Source organism: Halictus rubicundus, chromosome 18, assembly GCF_050948215.1.
Source record: "Halictus rubicundus isolate RS-2024b chromosome 18, iyHalRubi1_principal, whole genome shotgun sequence".
Classification (NCBI taxonomy): Eukaryota; Metazoa; Arthropoda; class Insecta; order Hymenoptera; family Halictidae; genus Halictus; species Halictus rubicundus.
Genome location: NC_135166.1, coordinates 5,941,368 through 5,966,774, shown reverse-complemented (window position 1 = coordinate 5,966,774; position 25,407 = coordinate 5,941,368). Strand labels below are relative to the sequence as shown.

General features: G+C 45.6%; 2 protein-coding genes across 3 annotated transcripts in view; one reads left to right on the top strand and one right to left on the bottom strand.

Moving 5' to 3' along the window:
* Positions 1–25,407, top strand: part of Neo (ZP and PAN domain-containing protein neyo) — a 390,616-nt gene that overhangs the window by 311,661 nt on the left and 53,548 nt on the right. The gene's annotated exons all lie outside the window — the stretch shown is intronic.
* Positions 15,227–25,407, bottom strand: part of Atg16 (Autophagy-related 16) — a 444,558-nt gene continuing 434,377 nt past the window's right edge. Inside the window, exon 10 of one of the 2 annotated variants that reach the window (XM_076803544.1) lies at positions 15,227–15,627. In XM_076803544.1, coding sequence (XP_076659659.1) covers positions 15,547–15,627 — 81 coding nt within the window. In that variant the 3' untranslated portion in view covers positions 15,227–15,546. The remainder of the gene's footprint in view (positions 15,628–25,407) is intronic. The other variant, XM_076803545.1, reaches the window with a different exon arrangement.

The following is a 25,407-nucleotide window of genomic DNA, read 5'->3' as shown; positions in this document are numbered from 1 at the left end:
TGGAAAGCAGCTCGACAGAGGAGTGAGCAAGAACCTTCCGGGTAGGGGATCATTATTATCTTTCTTCAGCCGGCGAGTCTCTATTACATTTTCGAGAACTCGGTTATTGGAACTCTAGAAAAATCGGTCGGATCCATCAGCGTTGTTAAGTTCGCAACAGCAAAATCTGTTTCGCAGTGAAACTCATTTTCCCATTACAAAGCTATCTCCGTAATCAACTGGACATATTTGATAGAAAAGTAACTTAAACTTGAAATAATCTACTTGACCAGAAAAACAGATAATCGAGTCTAATATTCTATTCTTGCGACGCTGAATCGAAATTTTTCAGATTTTATCAGACTGAAGGAAAACTAGTCGCTTGAAACAGGTTTGGGGAAATAAATATCGAAATTACACGCATTAAAGTCTCCATACTGAAATGAGTTGATCAGCCCTAACGTGCACACTTGCAACACTGTCACGTTCAAAACTCTCGAGATTTTATCAGGGTAAAGGAACACTTCCTTTTAAAAACAGGTTTCGGGAAATAAAGATCGTAATTGTTCGCGATAAAAGTCTCAATGCGACATTTAAAGTGATTTCATTTACCACGTATGAGAGTTACGGTCTAATACTTACATGCACAGGGCTGTAAGATTTTTTTAGATTTTATCAAAGTGGAAAATATACTCGATTTCGGAATAAAGGATATTATTATTTTGTTGGTTTATGCGGAATAGTAATTCTGCTTCGAGGGTAGACTTCGTGTTCGAATAGCTCGCAGCATTTTCAGTGATCAATGATCACGCGATTCCCCTTTTGTCTCGCGATCTATTCGAGGTTCCCTTTGGATTCGTCGCTGACGGACAGACAATCTCTGGTTCGTTCAATGTCTATTACGACGGAACCGTCGGCGTATTTTTCTCACGAGCCAGATACAAAGCTCCGCCACTGTCGAAGCTCTACCTACAGACGACACGAGCATGAAAGCGTCGTTTTCCGCTTTCCTTTTTCTAGAGGGATCTCGTTGTCGCTATACGAGCGGCGCGCACTCGGAGCCACGAATATTTTTCCAAGAATTTCGATTCGTAAACGTGGAATCGCACCGGTAATTACAGGTACAGCGGTTCTGAAGCTCTAGCAAAAAATTCTTTGACGATTCAGCCGGTGCCGATGGCGTGCTTCGGACGGCCTCAAAAATAACTTGTCCCAAAGCTTGTACAATTTCAATTAAAACAAGAAATAATTCGGGGTCGGTTGTGTTCCCTCAAAATTGGTTCTCTGCCAATCAATTTCATAAATTCATGTTTTCTACGTGTATATGTTCTTTGTCTCGTTACACTGCACAGCCGCGCAATTTAAATGAAGTTAAAACAAGAAATAATTCAGGTTTCCTCAACATTTATTCACCCTGCCAATCAATCATTGTTTAATAAATTCTTGTTTTGTACCTATATATGTTCCGAAAGAGTGACTACACTTAATTAGACTGTACAGCTCCACAATTTAAATGAAATGAAAACAAGAAATAATCGAGTGTCAGAGGATGCCACAAAATTCGTTTTCTCTGTCAATCAATTATTATTTATTAAATTCTTGTGTTGTATATATGTTCTTTATCGTCGATATATTGGGTAAATTCCGTCAGACAATTTTCAACCGGTAGAAAAAGTAAATTAGATTTATTTTGCGAAGTCTGAAAACCGTTCGAACTCGTTCACACTGGGAATTCGTTGGAACGCCGAAGAAATCGAGATACCGATCTCGATGGGAACACGGTCGGGCTTGATGGTCTCAAAGAATGTCAAAAAGAGTACGGGGAAACAACATAATCTCGGGTTCGATTTATCTGATAATCGAAATGGACATTCAATCAAGCCGAACAAGTGAACGCCGCGGGAACATATGGGAGAGTTTACCACATCGTTTGCGGCATCCTGATCGCTCGATTATCAAACATTACTCAGGATTCGACTGTGGAATGGAAATCGATGGACTGACGCGCGATAAAGCACGCACTGAAGACGCAACGAACGTGTTATTTGTTTTGAAAAATTTCGTAAAACTCATTTCCCGTCTCGGCATCCATAGAAAAACAAAAATTCCAATCAAGATTTCATACGGTGTCCGAGTAAGCTATAATTTACAAATAGAGCGTTTACTCTATATACGTCCCAAATGCCTAGCCGATAAAAGTCCCAGGACTATCCCCACTGCCGCAGGCTATATCCCGTGAGGGTACGCTGTTCTTTCCTAAAGAATAGTATGTCCTAGCCGATACATGTCCCCGGCTAGACCCGTGTTTTGACAACTATCGAGTAGACACTGTAATCGGATGAGAATGCTGCAATTTGTTGTGATGGGATGAAATGGACAGAAAAAGTCTGGCGCATAGTGTCCCGAACCTGAACAACAATTGTGGAGACAATAAAAAAAAGCTTCAGGAAGAAACATTGGAATAACTCGTCACCTTTATCACGTCGAAGTGACATCTCAATTGAAAAATTAGAATTAATTTTACTAAGAAGTGTTCAGATTCGTAGAGAATTATTAAACCATAAGTTCATTTTTATCATAAAATGGGGACTTGACTAGATAGAAAAATATAATTAAGGAAACGGTAATATGATAAACAAGAAAGTATTTTTGTGGGAAGTTCAAAGCAATAAGGGCTTAAATTGGTAGATCAAATGGACATTTTTGTGTTCGGACAATGACGCGAGTCGTAGCAATTGAAGCGGATTCGACCAGCATGAAATCGAACGTCGAAGCCTGCAGTTTGTAACGACGTCATAAAAGTTGCGATCGAAAGCCGGTCCCGATGATTATGATTGTTTATTAACGGGAATCGGTGTTGGAGCTGGCGTGCGGCGATTGGCTTCGCACTTTCCATGTATTTATAGCGGTCCCGTGCAAAATGGAGGATCGACGGTAGCCTGATTGCGCGTGTACGATTCGGCTGGGACATGTCGTACAGTAGGCGGCCTACAATGGCGTCGAGTAACGGTGTCGTTGTCAAGGGTGTAAGCTGTTCCCGTCTCGCTTCAGCCCGCGGGCTCGATCTCGCTTCGAATATTCGTTTGCCCGTGTGTTTCCTGCGAGCTAATTGCAACGAGAGCGCCGTTACTCGTCCGTTGGATTATGCGAACGGCCGGTGCCGTTAATTTCGTGCCCCGGCCTTTAAGTGCCCATCCACAGCCGCGTTAAGGATGAAATCGCGCCGCGAACGGGATACCATCATAACGCGATTATCCCGGCACTGCCTTTTAATGACATCTTCGATTCCACGGAAAATTGAAATAATCCCTTTGCCTAGCCGCGAGAACCTACGCCGCCACTCTAATCAATACTTAGTTACACCGAAAGAAAAATGCCGAGTCCAACTGCCAGAAAGAAAATTTGTTCCGCGATCTTGATGAGCGAGAGGTTTCATCGCATTACCATAATCTTGCTTGGTCCCTCCAAAAGAGAAAAAATTGTAAATATTTCGAAAGGAAATATATCTTTCGATCTTAACGGATGAATTTTAATCACGTTGAAAGAAACTGCTTGAGAATATGTTTCTTTGAATCTTTCGAATTTTTCTGTGCCTGGTCTCGCAGAAGCGACTGAAAAGTTTCTTTTCAGAAACGATGGATTTGATAACGTTCGTCTGAAGCGGATGATAATCCAGTTTTGCTTTACGCGTGAAGGATGTTTTTATCGAGTTTGTATTCCACGAATGTTAAAGCTGATAATTCGAAGTTTCAGGATAGCGTAAAAACATGTAAATGCGAAACAGTTTCGCCACCGATTCGATCCGAAGGTAGTATATTAATACGGACCGTTTTTCGCGTAATTATCGTTCATGGCGCCGCGGTTCGCCACGGCAGCAGCGGTCCGCGTTCGCCTTAAACGTCCCCGGAACCGGCAACTTTTATTTGTTCATCCATAAATTAACGTTCATTCGGTACAGCTCACTTTCGGTCCGTTGAATATTCAAATTAATGCCCGTGCAAACATCGACTCGCCGAACGGGATACGAGATGCGAATTCCGTGGCGAGAACTAATAACGGAAAATCTGGTTTGTCAATAAATCTTCATAATTAATGAAAATAATTCCATTTCCCGCGACGGGCGCGGCGTGCTGGAACGCGAGCTCTCTCGGAGCGTCGATTAGGTGGCGGATAGTTCGGATCCCCTCGGGGGGTACGGAAGCACGTATGAATGACGCATGAATCAAAGTTTGTCAAAAACCGATATCGAGGTGATGTCTCGTTTTCGAGGATCGAAGTCGCCCGTGCTTCGATTACACGGCACGGATTGGCTCTCCCCCGACGGGTCGTCCTCCGAAGATTCGAGTCCTGAAAGTGTGACCGACCCGGAATGAAAATCAGAGTGGCCATAGCGGTCTTTTCTAATGGCGGAATAAACGTGGTGGATATTCGACGACGAATGGAATCGATAATGCCCGGCGGCGGCGACGTCGGCTCTCGTTTCTGGTCTATGTGTACGCGCGAATAAATCGTAGAAATCAGTCACGTACTTCCATCGGCCTTCGGAATCACCGTTAAGCCCTTGATCGCAATTTAACCCCGGAGGCCGAGTAATACCGGATCGCAACGTCCGGACGATTATCCAACCTCGCGAGAACTGTCTGCTGGTCCTCTTCTTCGTTCAGCCCGATCAACGTTCAAGCTTCATTTGCGTGCCCGTACACTGTCGATCGAGGGCGCGCCGCATGCGAAACAAAGGGCGCCACGATAACTGCGGAATTTTAAAATCGACCCTTCCCAGAACCGTTTTACTTCTTCCCTTCGCCTCCTCTTCTCTGCACTTCGTCTCCCTACGGCTCCGGCAACATTACACAGGGTGTCTCACAGCGACGCGAGCTCCCGCGATGCGATTCTATGCGAAAAATAAGTGAAAATGAACGAGTCACAATTTTACCAGCTTCGTTTTCGAGAGAAACGCCTTGTTCGCGAGAAGTAGAATTGGTTGGCCATGATCAGACAGGTCGGAAAACGTATATTCTACCACTTCTTTCGTTTTTGACCTTGTGTGACCTTGAATGTCATTGTATAGCACGTTCGCGAATTCGTCTTCCTACAGACTTCTATAGGAGCCCTTCCAAAAATATAAACGGTCCACACAAACGAATATACTCATTGCAAAAGAACATTAAAAAACTATTCACCGTTCAGAAGAAACATCCTGAATAAAAGCATCATGCGAAAAAAGCATGGAGCCGTTATTTTACACGATTAGTCGTTACTAGACTGCGGATCTTTATGCAAAATAAAATATATTTTCATTGATTCTAATAAACAGGAGGGAAATAAAAATTTCTTTCTTCCTTTAATTACTCTATTCAGCTAAAACCAATACGCTGATGCCCTCGAATCTTTTTAATATGTCCCACTGCTTTAAATTCTGCTTACCCATTTTTGTCATAAACCGCATAAAATCCGCAGCCTAGTCGTTATTTATCTAAGACGGCGCATGGGAATCGAAACTTTCCTTATGTTTTTGAACATTCAATTTACGATCGTTTACAAGCCAGAATCGTTGTCGGAGTCGGTGCGAACCACACGATCGATGCGGCCGATTGCCCGGGGGTGTGCACGGTCGAACAAAACCTCTCGCTTGGGCAGCCAACACGTCTCCGAAAGAAAAAGCGAGACAGGCCGATCGAACGGATCGTGTCCGAACAATATATCCGCGATCCGAACATTGTTCTAGTAAGTATCGATCGGCGATCATCGTCCATGCAAGTGGTAATTTGCGGAACGATTATAACAGTACCGCGATCATCCCGCATTATTTACGAGATTGTACAGAGATCGAGCGGCGCGGGCCACGGGACCGGACCGGACCGGACCGGACCGGACCGGACCGGCCGGTGTGTCCTCCAGTTATCTGTCCCACATTCGCGGCGTGTTCCACGTATATCTCATTAAAGGACACCCACCCGCGCGACCCGAAATAACCGACACCGGTGTCGATAGCGGCGACCGTGCCGACGATGGCTAAGCAAACACGCTGGGAGCCGGCGAGGATGCGAAGAGACCAGAGAAAGACAGGGCAAGTGATGGAGGGACTCGGAGCCAACGACGGAGCTATGGACAGCTAGAGATGAAGGGACTCGGAGCAAAAGTCAGAGCTAAAGACAATAAGTATAGAGGGATTCAGAGCAAAAGTCAGAGCTGAAGACAGTAAAAGATAGAGGGATTCAGAGCACAGGAACAGCAAGAGATGGAGGGACTCGGAGCCAACGACGGAGCTAAGGACAGCTAGAGATGAAGGGACTCGGAGCAAAAGTCAGAGCTAAAGACAATAAGTATAGAGGGATTCAGAGCAAAAGTCAGAGCTGAAGACAGTAAAAGATAGAGGGATTCAGAGCACAGGAACAGCAAGAGATGGAGGGACTCGGAGCCAACGACGGAGCTAAGGACAGCTAGAGATGAAGGGACTCGGAGCAAAAGTCAGAGCTAAAGACAATAAGTATAGAGGGATTCAGAGCAAAAGTCAGAGCTGAAGACAGTAAAAGATAGAGGGATTCAGAGCACAGGAACAGCAAGAGATGGAGGGACTCGGAGCCAACGACGGAGCTAAGGACAGCTAGAGATGAAGGGACTCGGAGCAAAAGTCAGAGCTAAAGACAGAGGGGTTTAGAGCAAACGTCAGAGCTAAAGACAGTGAATATAGAGGGATTCAGAGCAAAAGTCAGAGCCAAAGACAGTGAATATAGAGGGATTCAGAGCAAAAGTCAGAGCTGAAGACAGTAAAAGATAGAGGGATTCAGAGCACAGAAACAGCAAGAGATGAAGGGACTCGGAGCCAAATGACGGAGCTAAGGACAGCAAGAGATGAAGGGACTCGGAGCAAAAGTCAGAGCTAAAGACAGTAAATATAGAGGGATTCAGAGCAAAAATCAGAGCTAAAGACAGAGGGGTTTAGAGCAAACGTCAGAGCTAAAGACAGTAAAAGATAGAGGGATTCAGAGCAAAGGACACAGCAAGAGATAGAGGAGCTCAGAGCAAAAATCACAGCATATATAGACACAAATGAAGACAGAGCAAGAAATAGAAGAAAATGGAGCAAGAGATAGAGGGGCTTAGAGCAAACGTCAGAGCAAAATATAGACACAAAGGAAGACAGAGCAAGAAATAGAAGAAAATGGAGCAAGAGATAGAGGGGCATAGAGCCAACGTCAGAGCCAAATATAGACACAAAGGAAGACAGAGCAAGAAATAGAAGAAAATAGAGCAAGGGATACGGGGGGTTAGAGCAAACGTCAGAGCAAAAGACAGTAAAAGATAGAAGGATTCAGAGCAAAGGACACAGCAAGAGATAGAGAAGCTCAGAGCAAAAGTCACAGCAAAATATAGACACAAAGGAAGACAGAGCAAGAAATAGAAGAAAATAGAGCAAGGGATAGAGGGGCCTAGAGCAAACGTCAGAGCTAAAGACAGAGCCAGAGGTAGAGGTACTCGGAGCAAAAGTCAGAGCGAAAGACAGAGCAAGGGATCGAGGGTCTGAGAGCAAAATACACAGCAGGAGATAGAGACACAGCAAAAGTTAGAGCATAGGGCTCAGAAGAGAGAGAGAGCAACAGAGAAGGAGAGAGCATAGGAGAGAGCAAGATAGAGCAAAAGCCAGGCAAAGACAGAGACCTAAAGAGAGTAAGATGGAAGAAGAGATTGAGAGGGGGTCGGAGGAGGAAAGAGCAGGCTAAATGGATGAATAGGTGGACGGAAAGAGGGACAGAGAGAAGCGCATCGTGGTAAGCGATGAGCACACGCCTGTCGGATCCGACATAGCCGCTGAGAACAAGGTGGCATTGGGGGATACAGCCGGTCTCTCGATCGCGGTCGACCGATAGCTGCCGCATGACAAGCCCAAGGGGTGTACGTGAACGGGTGAATCTACCTAGCAGCATCTCCACTCTGCGCGATGCGAGGAGTCCCTTGTCCGGTGTGTCCCCCTTATCGTCCTTCTCCGTCTGACGCCGTTGTAGGTAGGTCTCTTGACTGGATTTGGTCGATAGCCTACATTCCAGGCCTCGCCTCTCGTACCTGCTACCATTTCGATAATTGTGTAAGCAATGCCCTGGTATGGATAGAATGACAACGTTGTTGGTCAGACTCCAGGGAACAGTGTGCCACCCGACCCGACAAAAGACGAGGGTCGACCGACCCGCGAAAACACCGAGAACCGACCGCACTGGACAACTAGGGCACCCCGATTCTACAGGTGCGTGGACACTTGGCAGCTAAATTGCCGCGAATTCGTGTCGATTCTGTCTCTTTGGGTGCTGCGTTCGAGGTCGATACAGTGATTTCCTTATATATGTCGCCGAGACCTGGATGATAAACGGCGCGGAATCATCCCCACTACCGCGGGGTATACCTCGTCAGGGACCCCGGACGCCGAGGAGTGTAAACGTAAAGGACATTTTTTGAGGATTTTTGTACCTGCATAACGAGTTTAGACCGGAGAAATTTATTCTTTAACATTGTGCCTACCTAACATTGAAATTGTTTGATATTCCGTGCTCCATAGGATGACAAGACTGAATTTATTTAAATCTTTTCCTACGTTTTTGTGGGCAGCTATACATTTTTGAGTAAACCGTAGATGATCAAACTACGGTGACTTCTCTATATATGTCGCCAAGGCCTGGGTGATAAACGGCGCGGAATTATCCCCGGACGCCGAGGAGTGTAAACGTACGGGTATGTCTCCTGGACGATATATGTCGCTGACAAGACCCGTGTTGTTGACATATATCGAGAATTCACAGTAGTTAAGCAGCTGTCGCTTGCCTGAGCCTCTTCTATGAGTAAAAAAGTGACCATTAAACAATTATTTTCCCTGATTAAAACGGGTTCGAATTTTGAAAGCGACACAGTTTCGATGACGATGATTTCGTGGGGCGTTTTGGCGGTGACCTTGTCAAAAGAAACGTTCCAAAAGAGAAGTCACCAGAAACGAGTCGATTTTCAAAGGACGCTGTGCTGAAAAAGTCCCATCAGGCAATGAACCGCAGGACATTCCTCCACTAGCAACATCGGCGCAAAAATGTCGCAAGCTGCCTTGGCGAAGAGTATTCTCTCGAGAAGCTCTTAAACGGACATGCATCTGGTGAGTTAGGTCATGTATCAGATCACAAGTTAACGGACACGGTTCTCGACGAGTTCTATCAGATAATGCACTCTAGGACAGTCCTCTACACTGCATCGCAGAGTAAACATTTCGGAAGTCGCTCGGAAACGCACGCGCAAAGAGTAGCCTCGAGGCGAAATTCTCAGATGGACACGCACCTTGCAGTTTGCCAGTGAGTTTGCACGCCTCTTCATGCCTTTCGTTACGTGCTAGATTAGCTGATTAACGAATCCCCGATCGTCGGCGGCGAAGGCAAGGAGCGGAGAGAGACAGAGAGAGACAGAGAGAGACAGAGAGAGAAATAGAGAGGGGGGAGAGCGATCGCCAAGAATGCCGCGTCGTAAATACGCCTCGGATCGCCTTACTGTCTATGAGGCTAATATACCGACTCCGGAATGCTCATCCTTTTCATCTTACTCTTACTTTCTCCATCCTGGCCGGCCGTTTACCGACGATCGCTATTTGAAGATGCGCCGGCTGAATCTCGCAGGGCAATCAACCGGCCAGCCATGAATCGAGGGAGAAAGGAACGAGAGAAAGGGAGAGAGAGAGAGAGATGGAGAGGAAGGGAAACAGGCTCGAAAAAGGGAATTAAAAACATCCGTTGGCGAGAAGAGGAAGAAGACCATCGGCGTCGGGGCTGCCGCCGCGATCCTCGATCGTCGCAGAAAGAGATGAATGCGCCGCGTTAATAGTGGACGAAGCGTAGCAACCTCGTAGAATATCCGATTCAACGTGACAGCGGACATTGTTTATCGCAATAAGAGCATCCGTTCCGCGGGATTCTATGGAGTGAATAATTATCGGGTGGACGACCCTTAAATAAACTTTTTTCGCCGCGTCGTAAACCAGATCGTGGCGAGCCGAGAGCGCGTCGAACGATGTTCTGCCGATCGCCGGGGGTTTTTCAGCCGCTCAGGAAGTATTATATATCGAGCGGGGCTTCTTCGTGAACGTTGTTCCGAGTGTTCTCGGCGACAGTACCACTCCGAGATTGTCGAGATGTTATCAGTGGGCTCGGACCTTCGCGCGGTGGAAAAATTTTATGCTTCCGTTGCAAGAAACACGGGCCATTTAAGAATTTCTCTGGGAAAATGCAGAATGCGGCGACCGAGCTAAAGATACCACGAAATACTATTTTTATGATCGAAACTGCAATTTTGCAACGACAAATCACTGAAAAAGTATTTCGCGATATTTTCACCTTCGTTGCTTGCTGTGTTTTCTTACATTTCTTTCTTCTTTTAACGATTTTAGGAGATCGAAAGTGCCATACAGTGAATTCTCGATGTATGTCAACAACACGCGTCATATATCGTCCAGGAGACATAGTCGAGTCGTGTTATGTTTACACTCCTCGGCGTCCGAGGCCACTCACGGGGTATACCCCGCGGTAGTGAGGATAATTCCGCGACGTTTATCATCCAGGCTTTGGCGACATATATAGAGAAATCATTGTAGTTCTGAACTATTCAGCCCTAAGTGGTGTGTGTTCCTTTATGATGATAACAGGATTGAATTTATTCGGATATCGTAGGACTTTAGCGAAAAAATTCCCAAAAAGGTGTTTCTATAACTGCACGAATTGTAAAAGAAAAAATGTTCTTGTAAATGACGATTCGAGTCTACTGTGAAGGCTGAGACGATGTTTGGAAGCGTTCTCGCATTGGTAAGCGGAGAGGATTCGTTGCTACGAAGAAATTGGACTTGGCGCGAACGTTTTCAGATCAGGATCCTGATCAGAGCCGCTTGCCTCGTTTTCGTGGCGCGATTCCGGCCAGCGATGCGTACGCGTACGAAGAATTAATATCCAGCAGACTGTAAGAGAGCGTTCGCTTTTGCCTTGTCCGTTCAGCATCGTCCCACAATAAATTCTTCCCGGTTTCTTTCCAATCCTCCCTCTCTCTCTCTCTCTCTCTCCCTTTCTTGTTGGTTAGTTCTCGAGCGTGTGCGAGCGAGCGAGAGGCCAGAGCCGAGGAGCGTACACGCGCAAACCCTAACGACAGTAAAGGAAATTTGTAATGAAACATGCAAGACATAATGGCGAAGGAGGCCGGTAGATGCCACCGGAGCGATTTATCACGAACCCGATGTGATTTGGGCTCGCCTCTAGCGCAGGGACGTTAATAACACTGACTGCGAATCACGAGAGTCTTATCCAACCCGCCACCACCTCCTTTCTCCGCCGTGTCTACCTCGATGCATACCTAATAAAGCGACGCGGCCCTCGCTTCCTCGGCGTCGCCTTTCCCGCAAACCGCTGCGCTGCTCGCAAGCCACCGGATAAAAAGAGGCAACAGCCGCGAACGACAGAGCGTTGACGGTAGCGAGGCGAGACGCCGAGAAAAACCGTCCCAAATCGACTGATAAACGCGCCATCGGACCTAGCGATGGCGCGCGGTTCACCTTCCTCGAGTGGAAAATGGGGAATAACCTTGCCGCCGCTAAGGTTACTCCTTCAACAACGTTGCTGAGAACGAACGAGTCAAATTCTGGCGCCAAGTATCCGCAGTCGACGGGTTCGTCAGTTTAGTTTAAACTTCACCTTGGCAACCCAAAATTTTTTAACTTTTTACTGTATAATCCTGTACATCTTGACGAGAAGATGCCAAAAATTGAAGTTTCAAGGCGAGGAATTCACTGGTTCGGTAATTATGCGTTGTATAAAATAGATAGTTTCATTGGAAAAGGTAGTCGATATCTCAACGTATCAATTGCAAATATATGGGCTACCTTCTTCCGCACAATTTCGCCACTAAGACTCGATAGACAAAGCACCGCTATTTCCCTGTTTCATTACGACTATTGCTTCGCCTCTAATTGAACCGAAGCTATATCGCTCCTCTAAAGTGTCACTGAATAAACATTTATTCCGAGCCGAAAAAGAGCAAGCCCCGTCGGAACGTCCATTTGCGGTCAGCGGAAAGTGTGGAGACATTCTCACGAGACGCAGCTTAATCGTATCTCCTTCCACGGAAGTGTGGGTCCATTTTCGTTGGTATGGTCGTTGTCTTCCTGGAACGACTGTTCCTTAAAACCTGACAAATGATGCCGCCTCGAATACCGTAATTTCGTAAATCCCGTTATGCCTGCTCACGACGATATTCACAGGACCATAATTTGAAAGATTAAAGATGCTCCCTGACGAATATGAAAACGATGAAATCACCGCAGTAAAGAAAAAAGATACTCGCTGACGAATATGAAAACGATGAAATCACCGCAGTAAAGAAAAAAGATACTCGCTGACGAATATGAAAACGATGAAATCACCACAGTAAAGAAAAAAATAAATGATATATATCATACACAAATGTATATGTTTCCAACTTATAATAATTTCACAATTTGGATATTTATCGTTCAAGTATTGTTGACTAACGGATGTCGACTTTTCTCATTAGTTTGAGGATGTGTCTGTAACAGTCTTGCCTAAAGTAGCGACGTCAGAAAAATCCTGCTCTATTGTCTCGGTATCATGATTCGAAGGTACAAAATCGCCTTTCCAATGGCTGATCCTTGCGAAGACAGAGCAAAACAGTGGATCCCCAAAATCTAAACACTGCCATTAAATAGAGTGAATTCTCGATATATGTCAACAGCACGGGTCTAGTCAGCGACAAGTATCGTGCAGGAGACATACCCGAGTTATGTTTACACTCCTCGATGCCCGAGGCCTCTTGAGCTTCGCGGTCCCTCACGGGGTATAGCCCGCGGATAAATACGCGACGTTTATCATCCAGGCCTTGGCGACATATACAGAGAAATGACTGTATCCCCGCTCTACCACTGCGTGCACAGTGATCAGCTTAGCAGCGACGATGGTGGCCCCCTCTCTGGCTATCCCTGCCAACCTAGACCTAACAAGAACATGACAAAAAGACGTTTCCCAGAAGGCTCGGCGCAGGAACGGTCTATCGTGTGCGGCAAACTGCGATCGCTGTATCACTGGCGGGTTCGACTCTTACTCTCGTCGTTTCTTCTTGCCATTTCGCTTGTCTCGTCAGCGGTTCGCATGATCGCCGAGGCAGCCTGTTGAAGCGCGACAAAAATCGGACGTGGTCCTGGTATCGGGCTAGACATTGACGGGGAAGGTGCAAAAACCTGGGTGGAAACGGAACGGGCGAGAGCAAAGAACCGAAACGTGCCAGGCGAATCCTGCAATCGTCGTCGTCGTCGACGCTCGGCCAGGTTAGAAACGAGGTAGCCGCTATCGAGTTCGAGTCTCGTTCCACGAGTTGGCAAACTGTTCCCGTAGCCCCCGCACCCCTTACAACCCCCCTGGGTTCCGTAGTATTACCTCTCGAGCAGGAATAGAGGCGAGAGGGAGGGGCAGGCGGGTGAAAAAGCCAGCAGGGTGCGCAACGCGTTCCCCGAGCCTCTTGTAACTTTTATGATCCACGTAAAGCAGTGATTTTCGCCGATTTCATCCCCGGAGCCGTCTCTTCCCTCTTTCTTTTGCCCCGTTCTCGACGGTCGTCCACGGCTCTAATTAATTCACGTTCCCCTCCCGAAACCGTCCACTCGTTACTCGCGCTTGTTCCGACGTGTACGAGCGGACGTAATATCGAAACAGAAGAGGCCGCTCGCGCGTAATGAAGAAAGTACGAATCCCAAGGTCTTCGCTTTCATACAGGCCCGAACGTTCCAGTTCCGCTGGCAAACAATCCCATTGTTTCGCCAAGTGTTGCCCGCGATACGTTCCAACCACCACCACCACCACCACCACCACCCCGACTTACGTTCGGATCATTATACGAGAGGATTATTGTTTTCGAGAGGGGCCCGAGAAGGCCACGCGATTATATTAGCCTTAACTTATGTACACTTTGTTGCGTCGAATGAGCACGAAGGTGACGAAGAGACAAGTCTGACAAGCGTGATGTACGAGTGCCGCGAAGAAACTGATGTCGCCGTGTCAGGTGTACGGAGAGGAAATCATTAGTATAAGTCAGTGACGGATGAGCTAAGGAGCTCGAGTCCCAGTCGCCGATGCGATGAACCCGGAATGGGAAGACGCGGGATATTTAATGCGATACTTTGAGTCTAATTTCTCGCGTCGAGGATCGATACGGTGTTCGAGCTGTTCTCGATGTTGCTCGTCCATTTTTCGATCGATTCTACACCGTTCGTATCAACACTTTCTAGCAATTTTTTCCGTTTTGCGAACTGCAGTGATTTCTCTGTATATGTCGCCAAGGTCTGGATGATAAGCGTCGCGGAATTATCCCCACTCCGAGGCCTCGGACGCCGAGGAGTGTAAACATAACACGGCTTCTGGACGATACACGTCGCTCGCAAGACCCGTGTTGTTGACATATATCGAGTATTCAATGTATTTTCATGGAAATTATTAATTTAAACAGATATCAAACACAATTTCCTCCACAGTTCATTCTTATACTTAGCTCCTCAATACATAGTTTCACAGGGTAAAGATGCATTCGAAAATAAAAATAATTTTAAAATAATTCCTAGTCGCAAAGGGTTAATGCCTTTAAGGGTGTGCCTTTTTTAATACTTTATGGTGGGATTTGAATGCAACTCTGATTTTGATATGAAAGAATAAAAGTTTTTGTTACTTCCGTCTGTTCTGATCAATAGTTCAGACTTGAATTAATTTTCTGCTGATGATGGTAAATATTGATGTGAGCTTTCTCACAATTTATGATACCGTTTAACCGAAAGTCTACTTTTAATATAAAAGGAAAAAAATTGTTTGTGACTTCCTGCAGGATCGAATACTTGCTACGGGGGTAGTAAATCTCTCAAATTTAGAGAGACACTAGAATTTCTGTCTCATTGTCATTAAAACGCATCCCAAAATAATCGCATTACTCAAATCCTTCAACCGTGTCTCACAGTGAATAAATCACTCCAGCTTCTTCAAATCGAAACGGATTAAAATAATCCACGGATTAATATTCGAAAAATGTCACCATAACTTCTTAGAAGATATCAAGAAAGACCAGAGAAAAAATGCCAACGGGACACATATCTCTAAAATTGTAGTTACAACGTTGAAATTAATGTCCACGGGGATTCCCTGGGGTTTAGAAAAGAGCTGCTCGGATTTCGCTCCGAGTCGGTGGCTTTTTCGCGGACCGATGTTCGGTTTCTGAACCGATGTCTTACTGTAAGAAGATCGCGAAAACTCGTCGACGACGTTTCCCGTCTGTCGGCGTCTCTGTAAAGGCGGACGATAGTCGTGAGCTGTTCTTAACTGGCATCCCGGCGACGGGAAAAATAATAGTGTCGTATTTGCGTAGCAAGTGTCATGGAGGAGCTTTTCCTTGTGAAGCTGACAGATAGCACGACGTTCCCGGGGTTCCATCGCAACACGGATACGAATACATCCGGATATACGTCACGGCGAGAGCTAGGCGTGCACACGAGCAAGAAGACACACGTACCATTTAGAGACGTGGGTAGTACCCCCACGACTTCCCGACAACCCGAAACCACCGAGGCTCCATCTTCTCCAAAGGGGCACTCACCTGTAACAGAGAAAAATGATTGCACGGATAAGCAACGGTGAACCTATAAAACCGATGGAGGGGAGAGCTTCATTGTACGTAACGAGCTGCCAAGGCACCGAAAGTTTATTGGTTTCACCGGCACGTAATCATTATTTTCTAAGCGAAATTCTTCATCCTTCGCCCCCTCCCCCTCGCCCCCGAAAATCGATTCCATCGGCTCGAATCGATTTAACCCGTCCACTCTGACGGAGCCGTGCTTAATTACTCAAAACACCGGAATCTCCTTAGGACCACTTAACCCAGACCCTGATATTAAAGTTAATTCACGGTTCCCTTCTTCGCCGGGCCTTGCAATAACGAATCTTCATTAGGTCATCCCTCGAGAGGTCCTTTTTTCAAGGACCAAAAAGAAAAGTTGCAATGCTCCTAATCAATTTTTCTGATTTTTAATGCACTGATTATTTTTTCCTTTTATTTGAGTGATGTTTCTCTACCGGGATACATAGGAGTTAATAAACGGAAAGCAATCTAATTCTAATTAATTTCGCTTCCTCACTCACAGACTCTCCTTCCTTTCAGTTATCTATAAGAATTTAGGTGACTAGTAGACTGCGGATCTTTGTGCAAAATATTTGCATTGATTGCAAGACACAGGAGCGAAATAAACATTTCTTCCTTCCTTTAACCATTCGCACTCGAGTGGTGACTCTGAAGCACCACCAGAAATGATTGTGGCATTATTTCAAGGAAATTACAAAAAATATTACAAAATATCTGTTACATTACAAAATTTCTATTTAATAGATTACTAAACATTCAAATATTATACGTGGTAATCGGATCGGTTTCGTATGAATAAAATGAAAATATTCCAAGACGGAAGCAAAAATTTAGTTTTAGAATGAAAATAGCGCCGAGTGCAAAGGGTTAATTGTTTTATTCAGCTAAGACCAATACGCTGGTGCCCTTAAATCTTTTCAAAGATCCGCAGTCTAGTGATCAGCAATAACAGTATTGTTCGAATAAAAATGTCGGGTCCATCAAACAGCTTCCGGTCGCCGAATCAGCGATTTCCTTCCGCGGGGGGAGGGGTGGGGAACAAGCTAATTTGTCCGGGGCTCGTTCCGGGCATAATTTCTTGATACAATGGCGCGGGTACAAGTTACAGTCGGCCGGTAATCAATTTCATTTTCCGCGCGCGGAGGCTCGCGGGTCTTGAAAAGTGGTGGCGCATTTGTATGCATCGAGCTCGTTGTACATTTAAGAAGATTCCGGCGTCGTCCTTCCGCGCCGGCCGTACAATCGGCTTCGTTAGACGTTTGCTCGCCCCCGTCGTTTATAATTGCCCGCGAATCAACAATTATGTATTCGTTCCACGGCGAGAGGGTCCCGGCTTCGACGGGAGCCGCGGTCGCATTATCATTTCCATTCGATGGGCGACACTCTCGAGCGTCAGAAAATGAAATCCTGATTTCAACTTCCCGCGGTGAAAAATTGATAGTACTCGCGACGATGGCTCGGAGCGCGGGGGAGGGGGGCCGGGAGGGCTCAATGCTGAAATTCCTCCGGTTTCTCTCTATCATCCCCTCCGTCTCCTTCTCTGCGCTTACTTCTCCTTTTCTCTTTTTTCTTTTTCTTCTCGATTGATACCCCGGTGAAAAATGAACGTATTGCAAACGAAAGAGAAGCACGAAAGTCTCCGGACAGATGAAAATATTCCGCGGCAGCCTCCCGAGAAGATGAAGTAATATTTTATGTGTGATTCCCCGCCGTTGCCTCGCGAAATAACCCTTAATTTCCGATCCGACAATGCCGAATGAAAAATAAACGATCACAGCCGAGGGTGTCCTAATTTTCTTAATAGAATCGTGTTACTCGCCCCCTTAATTCTAGACCGGCCGTGATATATTTCTTCCTCGACCTGTATCATTATCTCGGAAATTATACTGCGACGTATATGGTGCGTGAGCAACGTGTTTCTTTTTCCTTTAATGATATATCACACCAATTTGCATCGACCCTATCCGCGAGACAATCAATTGGTCGGCCGAGGGTGTCTAATCGACTGGGTTTACGAGATCTCGTTAATGGACACTTAAAAACAGTCGCGCGGGTTTTTAATCCGACCGGATAATAATCGGGTATTGTGTGCAAATGAATTTTGAAATTGCAAACGGTTTCGATTTTATGACAAGTTAGAGTCGCGGGGGGGAGGGGGTATAATTAAATATTGAGATCAGGGTCGTAAAATGTTATCTTTCCGGTTGAAGGGCTGCTAACTCGCGGCCGGTCAAAACAGAAATCGTAAGCGGTTACTATTGTAGCACGGGCTGGAATCGCGATAGGTGCGAAAGTTGCCGGAGGTAGACAGTTAACAGGAATTATACCCCTGGGGGACGTTCGGGAGAGCGACGAAGCGTATTCCTTTTGCCAAGCGAGGGGAATACGAAAATTACGTATTCGCACAGCGCTCATTACGAAAGATATCCCGAAAATTTCGCGACTTTCGCGAAGAGATGCCTTTCGGAAGACAACGGCCGCGGAAAGTTTGGCAAACTGCTCCCCGGCGGATAGATTTCGGGCCGAGTAAACTTCCACGGGGGAACTACACGCAAATAGTATCGCCACAACTCTGCTTCCGGGACGCGGAAAGATTCAACTGTTTCCGTATCGTTCTCTCGAATCGGACGCCATTTTTCATTCGACAGACTGCTCGCCTTCGGGCAACGCAATTGCAGATTAATCGGTCGAGCTTGTCCAAATTCAATTCAATACTTCCTTTATTAATTCTTTTGCTTAATTAACCCGTTGATTTATTTTACGGTTCCAGGAATTAAAATCTATTTGCACGTGTTCTTCGATAGCTGTACGTCAACAACGCCAAAATAGAAAGTTGAATTTAAAAGAAGAGAAACAGAAAATAGAAATTTATTTCGGTTTAAAGGAAATTAACACTAGATTTACGGGACCCGTCAAAATGACGGATTCTAATATCTTTAATTTACGAATATTGAGATTGTAAAGATACATCCATGAGGAATTATTTAACAAATTGATTTCTTTGGATGTATATTATTAAAAAGATGGCCACAAATTTTGATAGATACAATCATGTTATTTTTGTAAAGTAACGTAAAATAGTCATTTTTAGTGCTCCGTAAACCTAGTGTTAATAACAAACATATTTATTAGACTCTGTTCAGAATTTTCGTCGCGAGTATGACTCGACATTGTAGGGCAAGGGGTTAATTCTGTTTTTATGGGAAAAATTTATTCCATGAAGGTACAAAATCCAACGTAATTACCTACATAGAAAGCTTTGAAACTCATTTTTGAATGTACAGACTCTCGAACGAAATAACGCGATCATAAAGTAAATAATTCGTCGTGAATAAACGAATACGTTGTTGGATAGAAAGTATAAAGAGCTGTACGTTTGTTAACAACATTTCTGTCGTCAACTTCCGACAATAGACTCGTTCGCAAACGACAGGAATTTAATCACTTTCATCGCTTGAACCATTTTACCTGTCGTTTGTTCATGCTCGAATGCTCCCTCTAGCGCGGGGAACCGAATTATCGCTTGCTCCCAGTGACTCCGAATTAATTCCGTTGATCCTCTATGTTTTTCCGAATTAAAAATGAAATTCTGACGGAAAAAAAAGGAAAAATAGGACAGCGAGAGCAAAAGTTTTAAAAAATACTCGGCGAGTGAATCCATTTCGTTAGAGATGCTAGCTGGTGTCGCGGTTGAACAATGAATGAATAGCTCGTACGAGAGTGTATGATACGTTTCAGTTGAAATTGAGTCAACGGTACAGTGCAATCTCCGTGGATCGTTTTAGTGTTCACGAGTGGAACAAAGTGAATGTTTAAACCTGATCTAGAAAAACGAATTAGCTGTTTCCAGCTTATGGAGAACAATATTCCAACGAATTCTGTTCAGAAAATGTTGTTGCATTTACGTAATCAGAGCTGAAACTATCAGTGGACAAATAGAGGCAAAATAAATAAAGACTTGAAAATAATCGCCAGAATTATCCCATTGAAAACCCAGTAAGAAGTTTGGATGTCAAAGTTGCAAGTTATTAATTACGAGGGCCGTGAATTAATTTGTACACATAATAAGTCCATCAGAATTTGAAAGAATTTTTGTTGCAAATATAATTAACTGTTACAAGGTGGATACTTTCGATGCTTTCATGGCAACCATAGATCCATTCTGTTTCACACATTTCTGAGCCCACCTTTTTGTGTTCAATGTTGCTCTTAACCCTTTGCACTCGAAAGTATTTTACCTCCAAAACGAAACATTTCTTCTGACTCAGAATATTTCCCTTGTATATATAATTTTTGTATTGTACACATGAAAATGGTGCATTTTACTCGTACAATACTGAAGTGTTTAGTAATTTATTACGTACAAACAAATTTGATAGTGTAAAAAATATTTTGAATAATAATACAGCAATTTTTAGTGGCGCCTTACAGTCGCCATTCGAGTGCTAAGGTTTAATAGACTCAATACGAATATATAATTATTTGAATTGACTACTGAAAAATTAAAATTTAGGTGGAATGTTCGTAACTTTGGGTCCCAGTCCGTCCAAGGTTTAACCCCGTATCATTTTCTTCTGGAAACATTAAAATTTGTCCTGTGCCGTTCGGCGACGACCCTTTCTACGAACAGGTGGCCTTGTTTCCCATTGTTGCTAAAAATCGAACCAGTGCGGTCCCCGCAGCCCGGTTTCCGGTCGACTATGGATCTTACCGGGTTGTTGTATCTCGGTAGGTAGCGGTGGCTCGCGAGCACCCACCTAACGTGACCGTTGTGTGGCTAATGCTCGTTATCTCGACGTGTCGACTATCTAATGGTCCCTTGTAATGGCCGTCCCGGCGATATATTGTCCATTTCTCGCAATGCTCGCGCTAACTCGTCCTCCCAATCTATGGCATTATTTCCGACGGTTATTTTAGCCGGTTCACCGGTCTGCCCCACCGAGCCGCGCGGTCCGTTGCACCCTCTCCTCTCGATTCCCCCCTCTCCCCGGACACGTAGCTTCTCCGCCGTGGTTCCCCTCCCTCGGTTCATGGGCGCAATGGTTGTCCTTGATTCGCCTGGGTAGCCCAGCCAGCGGAGCCGCGGAGCCCGATTTGCATAGGGAAATCGCGGGACGCTCCTTTGACGGTGTTGCGCATCGCATCGCATCGCGCGGCATGCAATGCATGTAGCGCGCGCTCACGACTTCCGCCTGTTGGGGCTACCCTAAGACCCGAAGAAAAGAAGCCGAGGGGAACGATAGCAGCGCGCTGCGGCCACCAGAGACAATGCGAAATAAATATTGGGGCTATCAAGTCGGCTGAAAAGCCAGAGCCAGAGCTAGCCAGCCAGCCAGCCAGCCAGAGCCAGGCAGCCATGGTCGCGGCATGGGCGTGACGCGCGCCAGACTAGACATTCCAGATTTTCCGGGACGATAGTTCAGATTCCTCATGGCTGATTCGATCGCGCGCCACGGCACCCCCTCGGTTCTCTCCTCTGTCGGTCGTTAGTTTAAATGGAGCGACACCCAGGGAAAAAGGGCCGCGCGAGAGACCACCAAGAAAAATGCGACCTGGAATTTCAGGTACGCTCGCGAGCGCTCGAGCGCGCGCGCGCGCACCGCGCCGCTCTGGTTGCACGGCGACCAAGCTTCCTGAAAAAGGATCGGGTTCTTAATAACCGGGATTACACACCGGACCGCCCATCGTACCGGGAAATTATTTCGGCGTATCTACCACCACCGGCTGCCCTGATTTTCGTACTAAATCATTTTCGATGACTCGACGATTTTTATCGCTATTTTTGTCGTCCGACGGGACACCTCCAATAAATAGTGCACCGTGCTTGCGCTATTCTTCAGGATAACGCGGTTTAAGGTCTTCGGGGATACTGCCATGTTTATATAACTTTATTCTTTCTTAAATGAATCTTCTTAATTAATTAACACTTTGAACGCCAAACTAGAAACCGCAAAAATTCCATAAAATCAAAGTAAGTTATTTAATGAAATAAAAATTACAAAAAATTAAATGTACGATACTGAGTAATCCTCCAACTTTCTTGCATGTTACAGATCCTAATTAAGTTTAGTACAATGAATATATCAACGTAAAAATACATTTTAAAACCTGCACAAATAATTCCGTCAGCCACATATGGCTGACGTGGCGTTCAACGTGTTAATCATTCTTGGACTATCTTGAACTGCTTGTATAATCCACGTAGTTTGCTTCATGCTATTCACCGTGGAAAAGATTTCAACAAATTATTTGTCAAAAACATTGTGATAATCTCGACTTAGGACGTTTAAAAGCACTACATGTACTTTTTCAGATTATTTTTGAGGACTCACTAAAATCTGTATATGAAATACCCACTTTTAAATACCCACACAAAACAACAGAATCACTAGAGACTCGATTATGATGTCCCTGAAGAGGTGGAATTTAAACTACATCCGATAAACTGTCTCGGCACTAACATACAGGGTGATTCAGCTAAGTGTGCCACCTAAATGACTGGTGAACTATTTGCTGTATGAAAAAAAAATGATCGAAACGGAAGACGACGACGGAAGCTTCAAGACTAACGAATAATGTAACAATTAATTTTTTTTGTCCTGTTTTGCTCCTTTATCGAGACACGAAGGGTTTTCACAGCGACGAATAAATTTCAATCTTGCGATTGAACAACGAACCGAACCCCGAGTAAAAATTTATAGTACATGGGTACATGGGGTAAAAAAATAATTGTTACCGAAATATCCTAAAATTATTTTTAAAGCGAATAATGCTCCGAATGTTCTCCGTTCGAGTTAATACATTTGCATAATCGATCGAAGAAATTACAGTGATTTCTCCATATATATGTCGCCAAGGCCTACATGATACACGTCGCGGAATTATCCCCACTACCGCGGGGAATAGCCCGTGAGGGGCCGCAAAGCTCGAGAGACTCGGGCATGCGTCCTGCACGATACATGACGCTGGCAAGACCCGTGTTGTTGACATATATCGAGAATTCACTGTATAATGATAATTTCAATCGTTTCACGATCCCAATCAGATTTTATCGATCGGATCGAGCCGAAGAAGCGAATCATCTGTTCTCGACGAGGTTTGCAACGGTTCATAACGCTCCGCTCTCCCTATTTACCCGGACTGGTTACGCTAATGACCGTGCGGGACCGATTTGATAGCTACTTTGCGCATCGAAAACTGGACAGACTGTTGTTTAAATCCCGACGTAATCAGGAAGTCGGTGTTTTGTCGTGAAAAGAGCGGAATTAGTACCGTGAAACAGAAATTACCCGCCACCGAAGTTTGTTCTACGGCGGAACTGACACGGGGAATTACAGTGGTTGCCCAGTTTCTGCCGCGCTACTAATCATGGCATTAATGATAATTAATCCTGCGGCTAACAAAGTGCACGCATTAAACATAATAATAACCATACGGTGCCGCGACGACGATATCGGCCGCGGAATATCGTAATTTACAAATTACAGACTTTGTCGGGTATTGAATTCGCCAAGTGGATAAGCAGAGTTGTCTTAGTAGTTGACTTTCAGCTGCAATTGCCAATCAGAAAGCGATCCTCCCAATGTAAACGAGAATAATGGCGGCCATAAACTATTTTCTCACAGTACGATGGTCAAAATGCTCTAAGAATTAAAATTAAAAACTAACTCAAAGGATCAGTTGACTGTTGTTCAGACATGTACCCATTAACATAGAACATGTTCTAGATATTCCGGAGTGCCTCAAATTTTTTCATTAAACAACACACACACACGAGCACCGAACACAACTGTGAAAATGCTCTAAGAATAAAAATGAATTCACAGGTAGAAAAAAATTACAGAATTAATTTTACCGTTCAGACATGCGCCACTGAAATAGAACATTTTAGGTGTCACAGAGAATGCTTCAAATTTCTTCCTCAAAAAGTACACCCACGCTCAAACACACTTAACCTGAATGTGAAAAATCTGTTTAAAAACAGCAAAATGGTTTCGCGCGCAAAATCACATCGATAGGAGCTGGCCTATTCGAGGCAGAAGGACGTAAAGTAACCTGGGGAGGGGAGGGGTACGAGTAATCCGCGGCCGCGACAGATAAAGGTCGGTGTTCGGGTAATTACGGCGGATCGGGCTTAAATCTACCAAGAAAACGAATTAAACCGGCGCCGTTTCACGTTCATTAAAACGCTCGATAATACGTATCGGCGATAGAGGAGGAGAGGGAGAGAGGGGGAGGGTGGGGAGAGGAGAGGGGGTCGAGCGACTTGGCTGGCGGCTCGGGGCCGCAGCTCGTAATTTTAGTCCGCGCCGTTGGTGGGACGTTATAAAAGTGTTATTTAAAATCGTGCCGGGGAATAGTCGGCGAAGGCATTCAAGCCGTTGGTACCCACGCTAGATCTTGTGTAAAGAACAATCCTCGCGATGCAGGACGTTTCCTTTTCCGGCGAGGTAGATGCTGAGATCGACTCGGAGCCCCGTTTCCCCTTTCGCTGCCGGCGTCGTTCTCGTCCCATCACTAACGAAGAACAGAAACCGTCTGGTACGGATTTCTCTCGCGCTCTCCCGCATTATTGCACCGGCGCCCCCTGTGCCCCCTGCCGCCCTTTAAACCCCCTTTTGCACCAAGCGCGGTTGCTACAGTTGAATAAAGAGGCTGGCGAGGCAGCACGCTGCTGCAACATGCATAGAACAGAGAGACAGAGAAACAGTGTGTGTGTGTGTGTGTGTGCGTGTGTGCAGCGAGAGACCCGGTGGCACGATACCGTGCGTAATTTCCTTTGTTTCCGCTGCGCCGTTAGTTTCCAGGTGATTTCGAGAACGGTTCGACCACCTTCGACAATTTCGCGGAGCAGCGACCGTCTATCTTGCTCCTGCTGAATGTGTAATCATTGGAACGAAAGAATAAGCCGCGGACGCGCGTGAGAAAGAAAAACCGGAGGGTTGCAGCCAAGAGAGGGCAGAGCAGGGTTGGTAAGAGAAAAGAGAGGGGTTGGCCCCGAGGAGGACGGTTCGAGGGAACCGAACACAGCGGCGAGAGTAATTTTGACGTTTGCCAGGCCAGATTGTCGAGAGTCTCCTTCTGCCCTGATTCGCAGAAATACCGGATTTTTGCTCTTCTTATCCCCCCGGCTGCCGGAGCGTCGGCGTATAAGATCGTCGAAAGTCAATTCCCCCGCTAAACGAGAGGGAAATAAAAAGGGTATTTTCTCGTTACATCCGGCGGGCGGCCCCGTATTTCGAGCGTCGAACGATCCTACGGTACCCCCTTATTTCAGGCAATGCTGCCTAACGACAAAAACCATCGGCCGGGGCTGATTATCTTGTACACTCGCCGTTCCATTATCGTGTCAAGACGTAATTGTTATCTGACGGGGGCGCCGCGCTCTCCGGAGACCCCCCTCGGGAAATTATAGACGACCGTTTAAATGTGGGAAACCTGCCTTCATTGTAATGCGAGAGCACCGGCCCGCATTATGCCCGATCATACCTCTCGCGTCGTGCGGAAACCCGACTGCGAATCGCGCGCCGTCACATCTCGAACGGCTCGAATTATTGTCTTTTTGTCAGCGATAATTGAAAGATCCGACTAGCTGAAACGGACGGTGCTTGTTAGCTTAATGTGTGCTCTAACCTCCGATGGTGACTCCTGCTACGGGAGTTTGTTCTAATCGACGTTAGCGTCTTGCGAGCGAGCGATTCTTCAGCACCGAGATTTTTCTGTCTTCGTTGACTTATT